Below are 14,490 nucleotides of genomic sequence, written 5' to 3' on the forward strand. Positions count from 1 at the left end.
TAACAGTGATTAATTAAGAGCTCAACCCTTGTATAGCTAAAACAAACAAAAATTCCAATATTTTCAGAACTTCAAATGCACGAAAGAGGTTTTCATTCAGATTAGAAATGAAACTTTCAATCTAATATATAGACGATGTCTTTTATTTACAACTGCTCTACTTGTATCTTAATTCTCTCGTCCTATGCGATTACCGAGGCAATGAGTTCTGAGGGTAAGTTTTCTTTTTAATTCAGAATGTTATAACTTTAAGGCTAAGTTAAATCCTTGAGACGGCTTCGCTAATAACAAACCACCAGGTTGGTACGTTTGACATTTCTGTTCAATAGTAACGCACTAAGTGTTATATTATTCAGGGAAAATTTGGAAATCATGTAGTTAAAATTCTTCTATGAGGCGATACTTGATTTGGACTTCGGTCTCGTAAACTATCAGACCTCAAAGAAATCTAGAGCTTATATTCTAATTGTTAGTTATTAATTGGTAAAAAATCGTACGGAATATTGCCAGTTACGACTGGTCTCTTTCCATTCAAAAACATTCCGGTGAGAATTTCCGAAAATTTCCTGGGGCCTTTAGAACAGAATTTTCCGGTTGAATGAACCAGAGTGGAAAACGAAAAGCCGCTTTTCCGTTCGCTTGGTATTTTTCAATGACTTCGTGATTTGAATCGCAAATATAGAAGCAAGCAGAACACCGATAAGTCGAAATCGTCCCTTCTTATAAACCACAACAGCAGGGACCTTATACAAACCGCAACGGCAGCGAAAACGTCGCAAAACAAAGGGTTTAAAGAGTGGTACAATGGCTGTGCACTCGTTATAAATCTTCGTACATTTTATAGCCAATCTATGCAAAACCACGTACATCACCGAGACATATTTTTTATTGGAATGAGACGCTTTCGTGACGAAGCTAGTATTTATCGACAAACTGAGGTGGCAAGATTTTGAAGTAAAATATTAATTCATTTTCTAATACGCGTCGCCGTCATCACCAAGGGATACCCAACTCGCTGTGATGGCGGTTAAAAGAATTAGCGCTGAATAGAAAATTGCGAATTCCCAAAAGTTCCGAGAAAGAGGGCAACCTCTTGAGGTACGTAAAATTTTCGGAAACGTTTTTTCCTAGAAATTTTTTTTCCGTTCCATTTGATTTTCATCCGGGAATTTCCGGAATTTTCGGTAGATTGGTTCGCTTTTCGGAAATTCAACAATTTCTGGACTTTCTGGAACCTTTACAAGGAAATTTCCTCGCTATTTGTCCTCCTTTGGAAAATTTCGTAATTTCGGTTAAATGGAAAGCACCCACTGATACTCTCTCGTGGCAACCTTGCAAGATTTGTGATCGACAAAATTAAATAATGGCTATGTCTTTGTCAAATGTAAAATGTTTAGATGAATGTCGTCATTTGGAGTTTAGAGCCGCCCAAGTGTTTCACGGCCACCGTCTGATGAACCACGTGATTAGCAGGACTGACGTCACGAACAAGGAATTCTGTGGTGTACTATGCTCCATGGAACCGAAATGTGTCAGTTATAATCTTATGACGAAAAATGAAAATGGAAAACACAACTGCGAATTGAATAATGCTACCTATGAAGAGAACAAAAGAGACGTGGAGGAAAATCCGAATTACGTATACCGTGGAGCAAAGGTAAAAGCATTTCAGAAAATAAAATTAACAATGCTTAAGGTGTTTCTTGCTTTTGATTTCTTGTTACATGTGTACCTTAAGTGCCAGTTTGATGCTTTAATTTCTTCATAAATCCATTTTGGCCTTACTTGTTACCTATGAGGCATTACGTGGGTTCAGCGGCGACATTAAAGAAAGTTTACTATTGAAATCATTACAGTCAGAGGAATGTCATTATTTTATGTGCTCTGAGTTTCCTTTTTGGTTCTTAGAATGCTTGCGCAAATGATCCCTGCTATAACGAAGCGACGTGCCAAACCGGTTTTACACGCAAGGGATATCGTTGTCTGTGTCCTGCAGGATATACGGGTCAGCATTGCGAAAAAGGTAAGAAATATGTAGCTGCAACTTACTAAGTTGTAAAAAATATATCAAAGTATCAAACGTCACGAAAAACCATTAAAATATTGGGACTTTATTCTGATCAAACACATTTAATTGTAGTCGTTATAATTTTTGATTGCCCTGTTTTGACGTCTAATAATTTTGGGATAAGCTGGCCGGGAACGCTAATGTCGCGCTGAGTGCTGAGATCCATAACCCAATGCACTTTATCTACTTTTCGTACAATCTACTACTTATTTAAAAGATTAAGAAAAAAAAAAATAGAAAAAGTGTTTCATGACATTGCCAAACAAACGAGAAGAAAACAAACACCACGGCATACAAATGTGCACAGACTTAAAAAAAAAAAAAAACTTCTGTGACGAAAACGTTTAGTCACCTTGAAGGGTACATTCTGAAGATGTAAAACTAGCGAATCCGTGTTCCGCACAGGTCGTACAGTAATCCAAGCAAATTTAATACAGGTATCCGAATGTAATATATTTCTTTCAGATATTGACGAATGTAATGCAGGAACATTCAGTTGTGATGTTAATGCTGAGTGTATTAACACCGAAGGATCGCGCGGTTGCTCTTGTAAAGCCGGTTATCATGGAGACGGAGAGGATTGTGAAGGTGGAATTTTTAGTTGTTTTAAGGTTGCCTGAAGTTAGATATTTGCGCATAAGTTACATTTTAGTCGTACTTGTTTGATAATAACGATTTAAACCATTTCTTGCAATTTTGACATCGTACATAACGAATATAAAATTAATGCTTGTATGTCAAGAAACTTTTCCCCTTTTTTCGCGATGGAAACAAATGTTTGAGACAATAGCATATTCTGAAATTTCATTTTTTCAAGAAGTGATCAGTGCTCGTCAAGTTAGCCTTAGACTTGTCATTTTTTTAAATACATGTATAAGTTTCATGATTTATCTTGTCAACTTGAAGGCATTTTGGGTACCATAAGGAGAGAAATAAGTTAAAACTGCGGCCACAGTGAACTGTTTGGGACACTTTAGGAATAGAGGGGAAAAAATAGCTTTAACGTTATGAGGTATAAAAGTCAGTTGACTTTTTTCTTCACGCTCAGTTTAGCCTTGACGGCTTTCAGCGGATTTAATTTAATTACAGGAATATTTCTAACGAAATTTTAAAGGAGCCTAATCATTATTGAATTCATTTTCAGATGTGGACGAATGTATTACAGGAACACACAACTGCATTGCTGATGATTTGTGTAACAATACTAAGGGATCATTTGATTGCATCAGTGAGTAAAAATGTTTAAATGGGGAAATGGGCTTATAGTTGATGGGTCGAACGAGGTTCCAACGTAGCGTACTAACGGGGCCAGGTCGGTTTAGGCTTGATCTAATTCATTTTTGGTTTTGTTGTTATGTAATATATTAAACTCCATTTGTTGTTGTTGTTGTTTTTTTTTTTTTTTTGCAAATGAACCAAACATCAGCTTGGTAAGCTCCTACAGGATTTGGGAAGTCACATGACAGGAAGGAAGGCAACAGAAAATGCTTTTAGTAGCTGGGGAATGCTGGCTCGCATCAACATATCCGTCCCATAGTCGTTGTCGCTATTTATCAACCACCGTTATGTCTAACACTCTTAGACTCTTGGAGTTCGAAACGAAGTATTCAGCTCTGACCTAATTCAACTATTACTTTTTACGCAGCTTTGTCCTGCGAGGAGCTATACAACAGAAATGTGTAAGTGAAATGTCCTTTTTTTCCAGCTTTTACTTCATTAAATTCTCGATATAACATAGTAAAATCTCTTTGCACCGGAGTTTCCCCGAGACAGCCTTCGAAACTGAGGTGGAAAAAAAAAATAACTGTAATCGGAATAAATGGTGGACAAGGAATGAACCGGCTTACTTGCACTAGCTATAGGAATGCAATCAATGAGCCATATTCGAATATACTAAACAATTAAAATTTCAGGACCAGTGGAGGAGGATGGTCTTTGGTCATGAAGATTGACGGACGAAAGGTGATTTTAATTTGTTGGCTTTCTTGCAGTAGCGTTCAATTAACGGGGCTTCAATCACACTACTCTTACGCGGATAGATTTAAATTGATGTGATTTTTTTTTTCCTGTTAACTGCTTTTTATTTTAACTTGAGTCATAACCTTCATTTAAAGGAGAATGGAGAAAGCACCGCTAAACAAAATTTGATTTTGTCACGACGAGATTCGTGAGGTTCTGAAATAGCTGCCCCTACAGACCTTGGGCTAGTAAAGTCAGGAGGGGTCTAATTTAATCCAAGCCAACTTAACCGCCCGGTAAAAATAATTTGATGCTTCTTGACAAGAAACGTGTTAAAGAAGGCATCTACCTGGCAACGGAATCATTTCGGAAAGAAAATCAAGGTAATAAAAAACCTCTCAGTTTTCTGGGAACATTTATAGCGCTAATTCACTGTATGTATATAAAACACTGGTACTCCCGATAGCCTTTTCCCTGTCAAAACGGGAAAATAGTCGGGCTTTTTGCTTTCAACTGAGCCGTGTTGTTGTTGTTTTTTTTTTAACCGTAAAAATGTTCACACGGAAACGTTTCCGTTTATAAATCAACGCCTAGCAAAGCGGGGAAAACACTGCTACGGTTCAGTCCGACTTGAGATCAGTTGAAACCGAAAATCGAACTTTTCTTTCAAAACTATGCGTGGCATCTTTGGAAATACCTCTGGTATCTAACAAACCGTGACGGATCTAACTCTCTCTCTGTATTCAACGGCTGCTTGCTCGTTGTAAACTTCGCTACAGCTAACAAATCTTTATGTATTTCCCGTTTAGTGTCAAAAGAAACAGGCTACAGTCGACTCCTGGTAACTTTGATAAGTCGAACCCTCATTAATTCGAACGTCGCTCTAACTCGATCCAAATTTGATTTGATTTCCCCTGAATTTTCGTCATACATTTACTGCAATTTTACTCCCGCGATAACTGAATATGTAACTGGAACCTCCTGCTAACTCGAGTTAATTTCCATTTCTCCCTCCCGGTTATTTTCTACATCATTTGACCTTTAATAACTCTAAGTGTGATCAATTTTACCAAGTGAAACTCATTTTTGTAAGTGTGAAACTTTTTTTCCAAATGTGTCCCATTTTTAGAAGTCTAATCTTACTTAAAATCTATCTAGGTGTGACCCATTTTTCTAAGCGTGACCCATCGTAATGTGATCCATTTTTGCAAGTGTAACCCATTTTTCCAAGTGCGACTCTTTTTTCAAAGAGCGACCTTGTTTTTCCAAGTGTGACCCATTTTGCAAGTGTCACCCACTCCTCTAAGTTTGACACATTTTTCCAAATGTGAGAATTTTTTTCAAGCAAGACCCATGTTTTCAAGCGTGTCCCCCTTTTCCCAAGTGTGGCCCATTTTTCTAAGTTTGACCCTTTTTAACAAGTGTGAACCATTTTTTCTAGTGTAAGTGTGACCCACTCTTTTTATGTTTAACCCTTTGTCCTAAGAGTGACCCTTTTTTACAAGTGTGACCTATTTTTGCTAGTGCGAAACCCTTTATTCCAAGGGTGACCCACTTTTTCATGTGTGACCCACCTTTCTAAGTGTGACCAATTTTTCCATGTGTTACCTATTTTCCAAGTGTGACCTATTTTTTCAAATGCGACCCATTTTTTCAAGTGTGACTCATTTTTCCATACGTGACCTTTTTTCCAAGTTTGACTCTTTTTTCAAGTGTGACCTATTTTAAGTGTCACCTTTTTTTCCTGGTGTTACCCTTTTTTTAAGTGTGACCCATTTATCCAATTGTTACCATTTTTTCAAGTGTGACCCATATTTCCAAGTGTGACCCATTTTTTAAAGTGTCATCCACTTTTTTAAAGGTGACCCATTTTTCAAGGTGTGAGGCATTTTTATATTGTGACCAATTTTTTCAAGTAAGATTCCTTTTTTTTTTCGAAGTGTGACGCATGTTACCAGCCGTGACTCATTTTTCTTACTAGTTTTTCCAAATGTGCCCATTTTTACAAGTGTGACTCTTTTTCCAAATGCGACTCATTGTTCCAAGTGTGACCCATTTTACCGTGTGACCCATTTTTCTGAGTGTGTCCCATTTTTACAAGTTTGACCCATTTTTCTAATTTAACCCGTTTCTGGAAATGTTAATCCCTCTTTGTGTGAACCGTTTCAGTAAGTGTGATCCATTTTACCAGGTGTTACCCACTTTTCTAATTGTGACCAATTGTTTCAAATGCGACCCATTTTTCCTGATGCGACCCATTTTTGTAAGTGTGACCCACTTTTCTGAATGTGACCAACTTTTTTTCAAATGCGACCCCTTTTACCTAATGCGACCCAGTCTTTTTTTTTTAAGTGTGACCCATTTTCCCTAATGAGACCCATTTTTTTTGTTAAGTGTGACCCATTTTCCAAGTGTGACCCATTTTTGCAACTGTCATCCATTTTTCAAAGTGTCACCCACTTTTCTAAGTTTAACACATTTTTCCAAATATGACCTATTTTTTTCAAGTGTGACCCATTTTTCCAAGCGTGTCCCCGTTTTTCCAATTGTCATCCCTTTTTCCAAGTCTGACCCATTTTAACAAGTATGACCCTTTTTATCAGATGTGACCCAATTTTCAAGGTGTGACCCATTTTTTCAAGTGTGACCCATTTTTACAAGTGTGACCCTTTTTTATCAAATATGACTTAATTTTCCAGGTGTGATCCATTTTTCCAAGTGTGACCTTTTTTATCAAAAATGACCCATTTTACCAAGTTTAACCCTTCTTTTTCTAAGGCTGACCCTTTTTTCAAGAGTGACCCATTTTTCTAAGTGTGACCAATTTTCGCATGTCTTACTTATTTTTTCTAAGTGTGACCTATTTTTCTAAATGTGACCCATTTTTCCAAGTGTGAACCACTTTGCTAAGTGTGACCGTTTTTTCCAAGTGGTATGACCCACTGTTCTAAGTTTGACCCATTTTTTAAAGTGTTATCTATCTTTTTAAGAGTGACCCAATGTTCCAAGTGTGTACTTGTTTCCAAATGTGACTCTTTTTTTCTATGTGTGACTCGTTTCTCCAAGTGTGACCCATTTTTTCCAAATGTGACCCACTTTTCTAAGTATGACCCACTCTTTCAAGTGTGATTCATTTTTCCAAGTGTAACCCATTTTTCCAAGTCTGACCCGTTTTTCAAGTTTAACCCTTGACCATTTTTTTCAAGTGTGATCCATGTTTTGTAAGTGTTACCCATTTTCCCACTGTGACCCATCCTTCCAAGAGTGACTCTTTTTTCAAACTGTGACCCTGTTTTTCCAAGTGTGACCCATTTTTGCAAGTGTCACCCACCTTTCTAAGTTTGACATATTTTTCCAAATGTCGCCTATATGTGACCCGTTCTACGAAGTGTGACCCTTTTTTCCAGGTGTGTCCCATTTTTACAAGATTGACCCATTTTTACAAGTGTGGCCCTTTTCTCCAAGTGCGACCCATTTTTTTCTAAGTGTGACCGATTTTTTTTTAAGTGTGACCCTACCTGTTTTTCAAGTGTGACTCATTTTTCGAAAAGTAACCCTTTTCCCAAGTGTGACCTAGTTTTCTAAGATTGACCCATTTTTTCACTTGTTACCTATTTTTTCAAGTTTGACATATTGTTCCAAGTGTGACTTTTTTTCTAAGTGTAACTCTTTTTTTAAGTGTGACCCATTTCTCCAGGTTAGACCCGTTTTCCAGGTGTGACCCACTTTTCTGGGTGGGACCGATTTTTCCAAATGCGGCCTATTTTTTCAAGTAACACCCATTTTTCAAGTTGCACACATTTTTCCAAGTGTGACCCATTTTTCCAAGTGCGACCCATTTTTCCAAGTGTAAACCTTTGTTAAAATTATGACCCATTTTCCAAAGTGTAACCCTGTTTTCCCAGATGTGACCCATTTCTCTAAGTGTGAACCACTTTTGTAAGTGTGACCCATTCTTCCAAATGTGACCCATTTTTACAAGTGTGACCCTTTGTTTTTTCCTAAATGTGACCCATTTTTCGAATTGTGGCCCATCTTTGCAAGTGTAACCCCTTTTTTTCCAAGTGTTACCTACTTTACTAAGTTTGGCCCATCTTTAGAAGTGTGACCCATTGTTCCAAGCGTGTCAACCTTTTTCCAAGTATGACCCACTTTTTTAAGTGCAACCCTTTTTATCAAGTGTGAACCATTTTTCCAAGTGTGACTCTTTTTCCAAGTGTGACCCGTTTTTCCAAGCGTGACCAATTTTTCCAAGTTTGACTCACATTTCTGAGTGTGATCCATTTTTTCAAGTGTGACCCTTTTTTCGAAGTGTGACCTATTTTTCCGAATGACTCAGTTTTGCAAGTGTGGCCCATTTTTCTGTTTGGCAGTTTTGCTTAAGAGCTTCTCCCTGAAAACCGCGTATCCCTTAGCCTGCGAACGCAGACGTAAATCCGGCTTTCGCTCGTCTCTGCCGAAAAATATCTCGAGCTTCGATTCCTTGAAATGCTGAATTTTATCGGCATCCAGGATCTTTCTTTTTTAACGCTCTTCAAACTATTCCGGACAGAGCGGCAACAATAACTGGGTCTCTCTTTCTCGAAGATTGAAACCATGAAGAGCACGATGGATCCACGAACCCGCCGTTTGTATCAGACAGATCAAAAATATAAACTATTATAAATTAGAACCCATGTCCTGCTGGGTATTTTGAAGTCTCATGAATCTCGTCATAAACTGGGAGAGACAGCGATCGATGAGCATTTCTTCCAAACCTCCGCTAGGGGAGGAGAATGAGGAAAGTTGTCACTGATAGCCCATTTTCCTCTGGAACCGTTACTTGAGAATTCCAGCCCTAGAACTAACTAATTAAAGAATACAGAACATACAGCTTTGCATTTGCTTAGAAATGATCTGCTAATTCACTTTATGCCCCCTTCCATCGAGTGGTTTTCAATCATATTGACTACACGACTGATTTAAGCCAACAGTCGAGCTCTGTTTGCTAGAGCGCTTAAAATAAAGACAGCAACCTGGTGGGATAATAATTTGGCCATGTGTCGTGGCCGCTTTTAATTGATAAATTACTAACTAATAATTAACTACATCATAACATAATAATCATTCATAAAGTATATAAAGTCGTCATCCCAACGATTTAAAAGTAATTTAAGCTCTAGTAAAGGTGAGGGCGATGAAAAAGGCCAGAAGGACGCTGTTAAGCGGCCACCCCCAGCCGAACACTCTTGGCAAACTCTGAGACATCATAAATATAAACGAAGCTTAACGCCAGAAAACATTAGGGATGCGACAACAAAGCACCTGCGTGTGTTATCCATTGTACTAATTCATAGCTAGGGTGTTGATAAGTCAGTGGCGAGACTAGGCGTTCGTAGATAATTTTAAGGAAAGCGTTTGAATTCCAGCGACCTAGCTAACGAATCTGAAAGTCCGAAAAACCTTTGGCGGCTGCCCAGCTTGCGGCACCAATACGAAAACTATGTGACTTGTATAAAGAAGCATCTAGGTTGTTAAACTGCAAGGCATTATTAAGTTGTATGATAGAGAATGATCTAGAAATCGGCCTCCCATCCGGCCAGCAAAATAGGGGACCTGGAGTATGTCCTCTTAGCGAGATATAATCTAAGATAAGTTGTAGCGGGCAACAATTGATCTCAGGGTAAATATAAATTACAAAAGGTTGACTTGGGTCGCTATGCTTATATTGAAAAAGAGAAAGTTGAAGGGCCTTGACATGGCCATACTTGTCTACTAGACGATCTAACAGCGTTATATTTATAAGATTGACCTGTTGTCCAGTTGTGGTGGTCATTTCTCCTATTCGCAAAAGGGCAAAAAATGCTAAAGGGCACATGCCTGATATTAAGCATTTCTGATAAGCTGACGTGGCTGTATGTGTGAACGATTGTATTAGCTGGCGTAAGATTGGCAGAGTGATTGGTAAGCGAACATCTCTGACTGGAGCTAATTTCCTATAACCCTTAAGAATTTGAACAATTATTGTCGCTGCGGTTGGGTCTTCTACCCCGACTAACTTGTGTACGTAACCAATAGCGGAAACGTAAGTGGTCACTGATGAGGAAGTATAGTGAAGAGAAAACAAATGTGATATAAAGAGAGCTAACACAGCTGGTTGCACTGGCAGTGAAATAACCGAGGTACCTCGATATTGAGCAGCCCAAGTAGTGAACAAAGTCCAAGGCCGTCTGTAAACTCTAGCCGAGGCGCTATTTAAACTGGCAGCTAGAAGTTTCTTAGTTATATCCCCCAGTTCTCTGGTAACAGATGGGGAGGCACGATTGTCGGTTCACGGTCCGCATCCTGGTCGAGGGACTTGAATTTGTCCGCCTGCAACCGCGATTAGGCGTCAGCTTTCGTATTTAAAATTCCGGGCAGGTGGATTGCTCAGAATAGAATATTATGCCTCAAGCAGGACAAAACCAGGGCGCGGACAAGTACCAAGAGCTCCCTGTCCTTTGTTGTTTTCTTCCTTATAACCTCCGCTAGCGCCTGATTGTCAGTATGAAGCATGACAAAACGGCACCATAACCTAAAGATCCGGAGGAATCCGTGTACAAATGTAACGTTACTGAGGAAACCCAAATGAAATCTAAAAAGAATGATTTCCCATTAAAGTGGTTAAGAAACTGTAACCACATGTTAAGATCTCCTTTCACGTCACGTTTTAAACGAATTTAGTGGGTTGGGCGACGTACACCCACTGTGACGTTAATCATACGTCTAAGAAAAGTCCGACCTGGTAGAACTACTGAGCAGGTGAAGTTCAATAAACCAATAAGAGATTGCATTTCTCGAAGAGAAACCTTTATACGCTTTAAAAAGTCTTCCAACATGTTCCTACATTTCTCTAACTTGTCGTGTGGAAGACGAGCTTCCATTCGACATGTATCAAGCTCAATACCCGCGAAAGATAAAACAGTATGCGGACCTAAGGTTTTTTCAGGTGCTATTGGAACTCCTAGCTCATCACAAGTCTTAACAAATTTAGAGAGGCTATTGGAGCAAGTCCAATGGTCGGGCTCAATAATAAGGAAATTATTTAAGATATGCAAAATGCCCGAAATTCCTAATTTATGTCGGGCAATCCACTCTAAAGCTGAACTGAATGTTTCAAAAATCTTACAGGAGCTTGCACACCCCATAGGGAGGCATCGATCATAATAGAATTGATTCTTCCAAAGCATTCCTAGCAGATCATAATCGGTTTGTGAAACCGGGATTAAGCGAAAAGCGTTTTTTATGTCTGTTTTGGCTAGTGCGCAGCCCCTGCATGTGCGCCGTATTAATCTGACAGCATCGTCTATTGATGCGTATTGAACGCTAGACGCGATTTTAGGAATGTGAGAGTTAACAGATTTACCAAATGGAAAAGACAGGTGATGAATTAAGCGATATTCTCCAGGCGTTTTCTTAGGAATCAGACCTAAAGGCGACATGCGCAAAGACCGTGTGTTAAATGGCTCTACTATACGACTTAAATTTATTTCCTTATTGAGCTTTTCATTTACAGCGTCGGGATTTTGAAGTGCTGACAACAAATTAACGCAAGTGGCCGTTTCTCTAGGTCCAACATAATCAAGTGAAAAACCATTTAAAGGATAATTAGCTAAGTAAACACTTAATTTATTTACCCGTATTGATGTTGGTAGAGGTGTTGGCTGGGACTGTGCGTGAGGTAGCAACTGGGAGTTTTGAAGAATGACATTTAGATGCTGGGTGTGCGGCACCGCATTCAAAACATTCGTGTTTGAAATTACACCCAAAACCCTTGTCCCCTTGGTGAAATTTCCAGCAGAAGCCTCTCAGAAAGTGCTGTTTAAAAGGCCTAGCACTAGAGCTACCTGACATGGCGGTCTGTGATGAATTCCGGTTCATTTGGTGCGCCTGCAACCACAATTCCCAGTGGATATCGTCCCATGGAAAAAGTGACTTCTGCCTTAGCAGAGTTTTGTTTCAATTGAAGAGGTCGGAGAAAGGCCAAATAATGTTTCTTTAACAGACGGGTGTTGATTAGTATAATTAACGTTATTGAACCATTGAATAACTCTTCGCTGGAAAGCTTTTGAGAATTGGCAGTTGATAAAGGTATGTTCGATGGAGCCTTCATTTCCACAATATAAACAATCACTATCTTGTTTGATACCAAAGCGACATAATTCTTTCTTGGTGACTATAATTCTATGTAAGAATTTGTAATGGAATTCTTTTAATTTATTTTCTCTGCAAATCTCTTTTGCCAAATTGAAGATATGTTGCCATTCATTGACGTGGCTGGTGTTTTGACAGTAAAATTGTATTTTGGGTCACCCGGGATAGAAGAACACAGACTACCGAGCTCGACATACTCATTGGCCCAAATTTTGGCTTGAATTTTTTCAGGCACCCGACTCGCTAAGGGAACGCAAATCAATTTATGCACTTGTTGTGGCCGGTTGTTACTATCGAGAGTGTCAAGGTGATTAGGATTCAAAATATCATGGCCCTCACCAGTTAAATTATCTACTACATCAGCAACTGACTCCTGTTCGGCTCCAACAGTCTGGGATGTATTCTGCGCCACGTTGACGTTGGTACTGGGGAAGATACCGGCATCAGTAAGACCCTTGATCACTGCCGCTGAAATCACCAATGTCAAGGCAGGGATGGACCAACCTGAAGGGATATTCGGAACGCTAGAACCGGATGCGGTTGGGGTCTCAATATCAACACTGGGTACAGTTTGTGGAGGTACTAATAGCTGACGCTGTAGCTGGCTGGGATGAGAACCGTTCAGGCTGTTAATCCCTTGGCCTCTTCGGGTGCGCTTAGACGCAGTTGGTGTGGTGCGCTTCGAGCGTGCCTTTTTGGAACCAGCAGACGTACAAACGGTGCCTGGGGCCGCACGGCGTTTTCCACGAGTCAACATTATTGCTGGGTTGTAGAAATCTATAACAGCAAATAAAACAAGGGGGCCTTACGTTTCACCAGATTTCTTAATGGTGAATATGCGAGGTAACTGCGACCAGGATACAAGAACATTATGGCAAAGACTGAGAAATCTACAGGACATTTACTGAGTAAAATATTCAAGTATGTACAGGAACCAAACAAAAATCAGTAAATCGGCAACATGTTTAGCAAACCCAAAAAATTGAGATGCCGCCAGGAACGTGCTATACTGCCGGAGATAATACAACAAAAAACGGCGCTGACAAAATCAAACTGTTAAAAATCAAAGCGCTTACTAAAAGCGCAAACGTAAATGCCTGATAGATCCGACCTGTTTGAAGCGGTCATTGAGGCAAGGCCTTCCAAAGTGTAATACGCTGTAACGCAAACAAAATGGTACCTCTATAACTACGGTAGAGAGCGTAGTTGCCCTGGTCATTAAGATGGTGTTGATTTCCTGATTAATTGCGACCACGACGTAAAGACGCTCAACTTAGAACAACTCCCTGAATTCTACCGCACGGTTCTATGTTATTGGCAAGAATTCAAGTTTTCAACTGACAGCAAAAAAATACCCGTATACGATCAAATAATCTGGAATAATCGCAACATCCGGCTGGACGGAAAGACAATTTTTATTAACGAATGGTACAACAAAGGCATCATCTACATCCAAGATCTGCTCAATGCAGACTTTACGAGTCACTGACTGAAAATATCGAGAATGGCTGGCCAGGTTAGAAAAATCGAAAATCCTGAAACATTGCCTAGAGAACGCTTTTAGGGAGCCACTTTCGAAAATATTATTCCGATTTTCGTAGAATTTAAAGTCTTCGAGAAATTCACAAAAAACGAAAATATAGCTTTTTGCCTCGTTAAATATGCAAAAAATATCTGGAAAATTGACAAAGTTCTCGGTATTCGCATTGAAACAATTTACAAAACTAGAACTCGGGATAAACTTAGCATAAGAGCTTTTCTTTTCTTCTATATGACATTAGGAAGTTTTAAATTTTTCAAGCATTTTGAAGGATTCCGTCGACCGTTGAAGAATTGCCTTCTAAAGCCCCTCTGAAAACGGCAAAAATTGCGTAGTTTTACGGGCTTAAAACGTATCTTGGTATGTCCGATATGGAACTAAAACAAGTACTGCGGAGAAGAGTGTCGTTTTTACTATAATAATATGGAAAAAAAAAAAATCTGGGTAATCGAGGTTCACACAGGTAAAATGCAAAAGTTCGCGACAGTCTCTTCTCAAATTTGCATAATGCGGTATGTTCAGAGAACGCTATTGTTGAGTACTATAATCTGTTTTTGTTCCATTTGTGGGCCTTGCTTTGTTGGAAATATACAGAGAGAGTTGATCCATGCCGTTATTACAACATTGTTTCATTATTCCACGCAAGATACAAAAGAGCTATAGAAAAAGCCCAAAATATAAGTTCAAAGTCACATAGACTAAACACGCTGCATGTATTACGTGACTGGCGTCACGTAAGATATATTTTCAG

General features: G+C 39.2%; 1 protein-coding gene and 1 pseudogene across 1 annotated transcript in view; one reads left to right on the forward strand and one right to left on the reverse strand.

Annotated features, from left to right (window-relative positions):
- Positions 1-1,363: 1,363 nt before the first annotated feature.
- LOC145485568 (uncharacterized) overlaps positions 1,364-14,490 on the forward strand; it is a 24,993-nt gene continuing 11,866 nt past the window's right edge. The window contains exons 1-6 of the mRNA XM_081464219.1: positions 1,364-1,657; positions 1,909-2,023; positions 2,534-2,656; positions 3,213-3,296; positions 3,714-3,747; positions 3,982-4,030. Coding sequence (XP_081320345.1) covers positions 1,364-1,657; positions 1,909-2,023; positions 2,534-2,656; positions 3,213-3,296; positions 3,714-3,747; positions 3,982-4,030 — 699 coding nt within the window. The remainder of the gene's footprint in view (positions 1,658-1,908; positions 2,024-2,533; positions 2,657-3,212; positions 3,297-3,713; positions 3,748-3,981; positions 4,031-14,490) is intronic.
- Positions 8,621-11,173, reverse strand: LOC145484770 (uncharacterized; annotated as a pseudogene).

This window comes from Orbicella franksi, chromosome 4 (genome assembly GCF_964199315.1).
Source record: "Orbicella franksi chromosome 4, jaOrbFran1.1, whole genome shotgun sequence".
NCBI classification, from domain to species: Eukaryota; Metazoa; Cnidaria; class Anthozoa; order Scleractinia; family Merulinidae; genus Orbicella; species Orbicella franksi.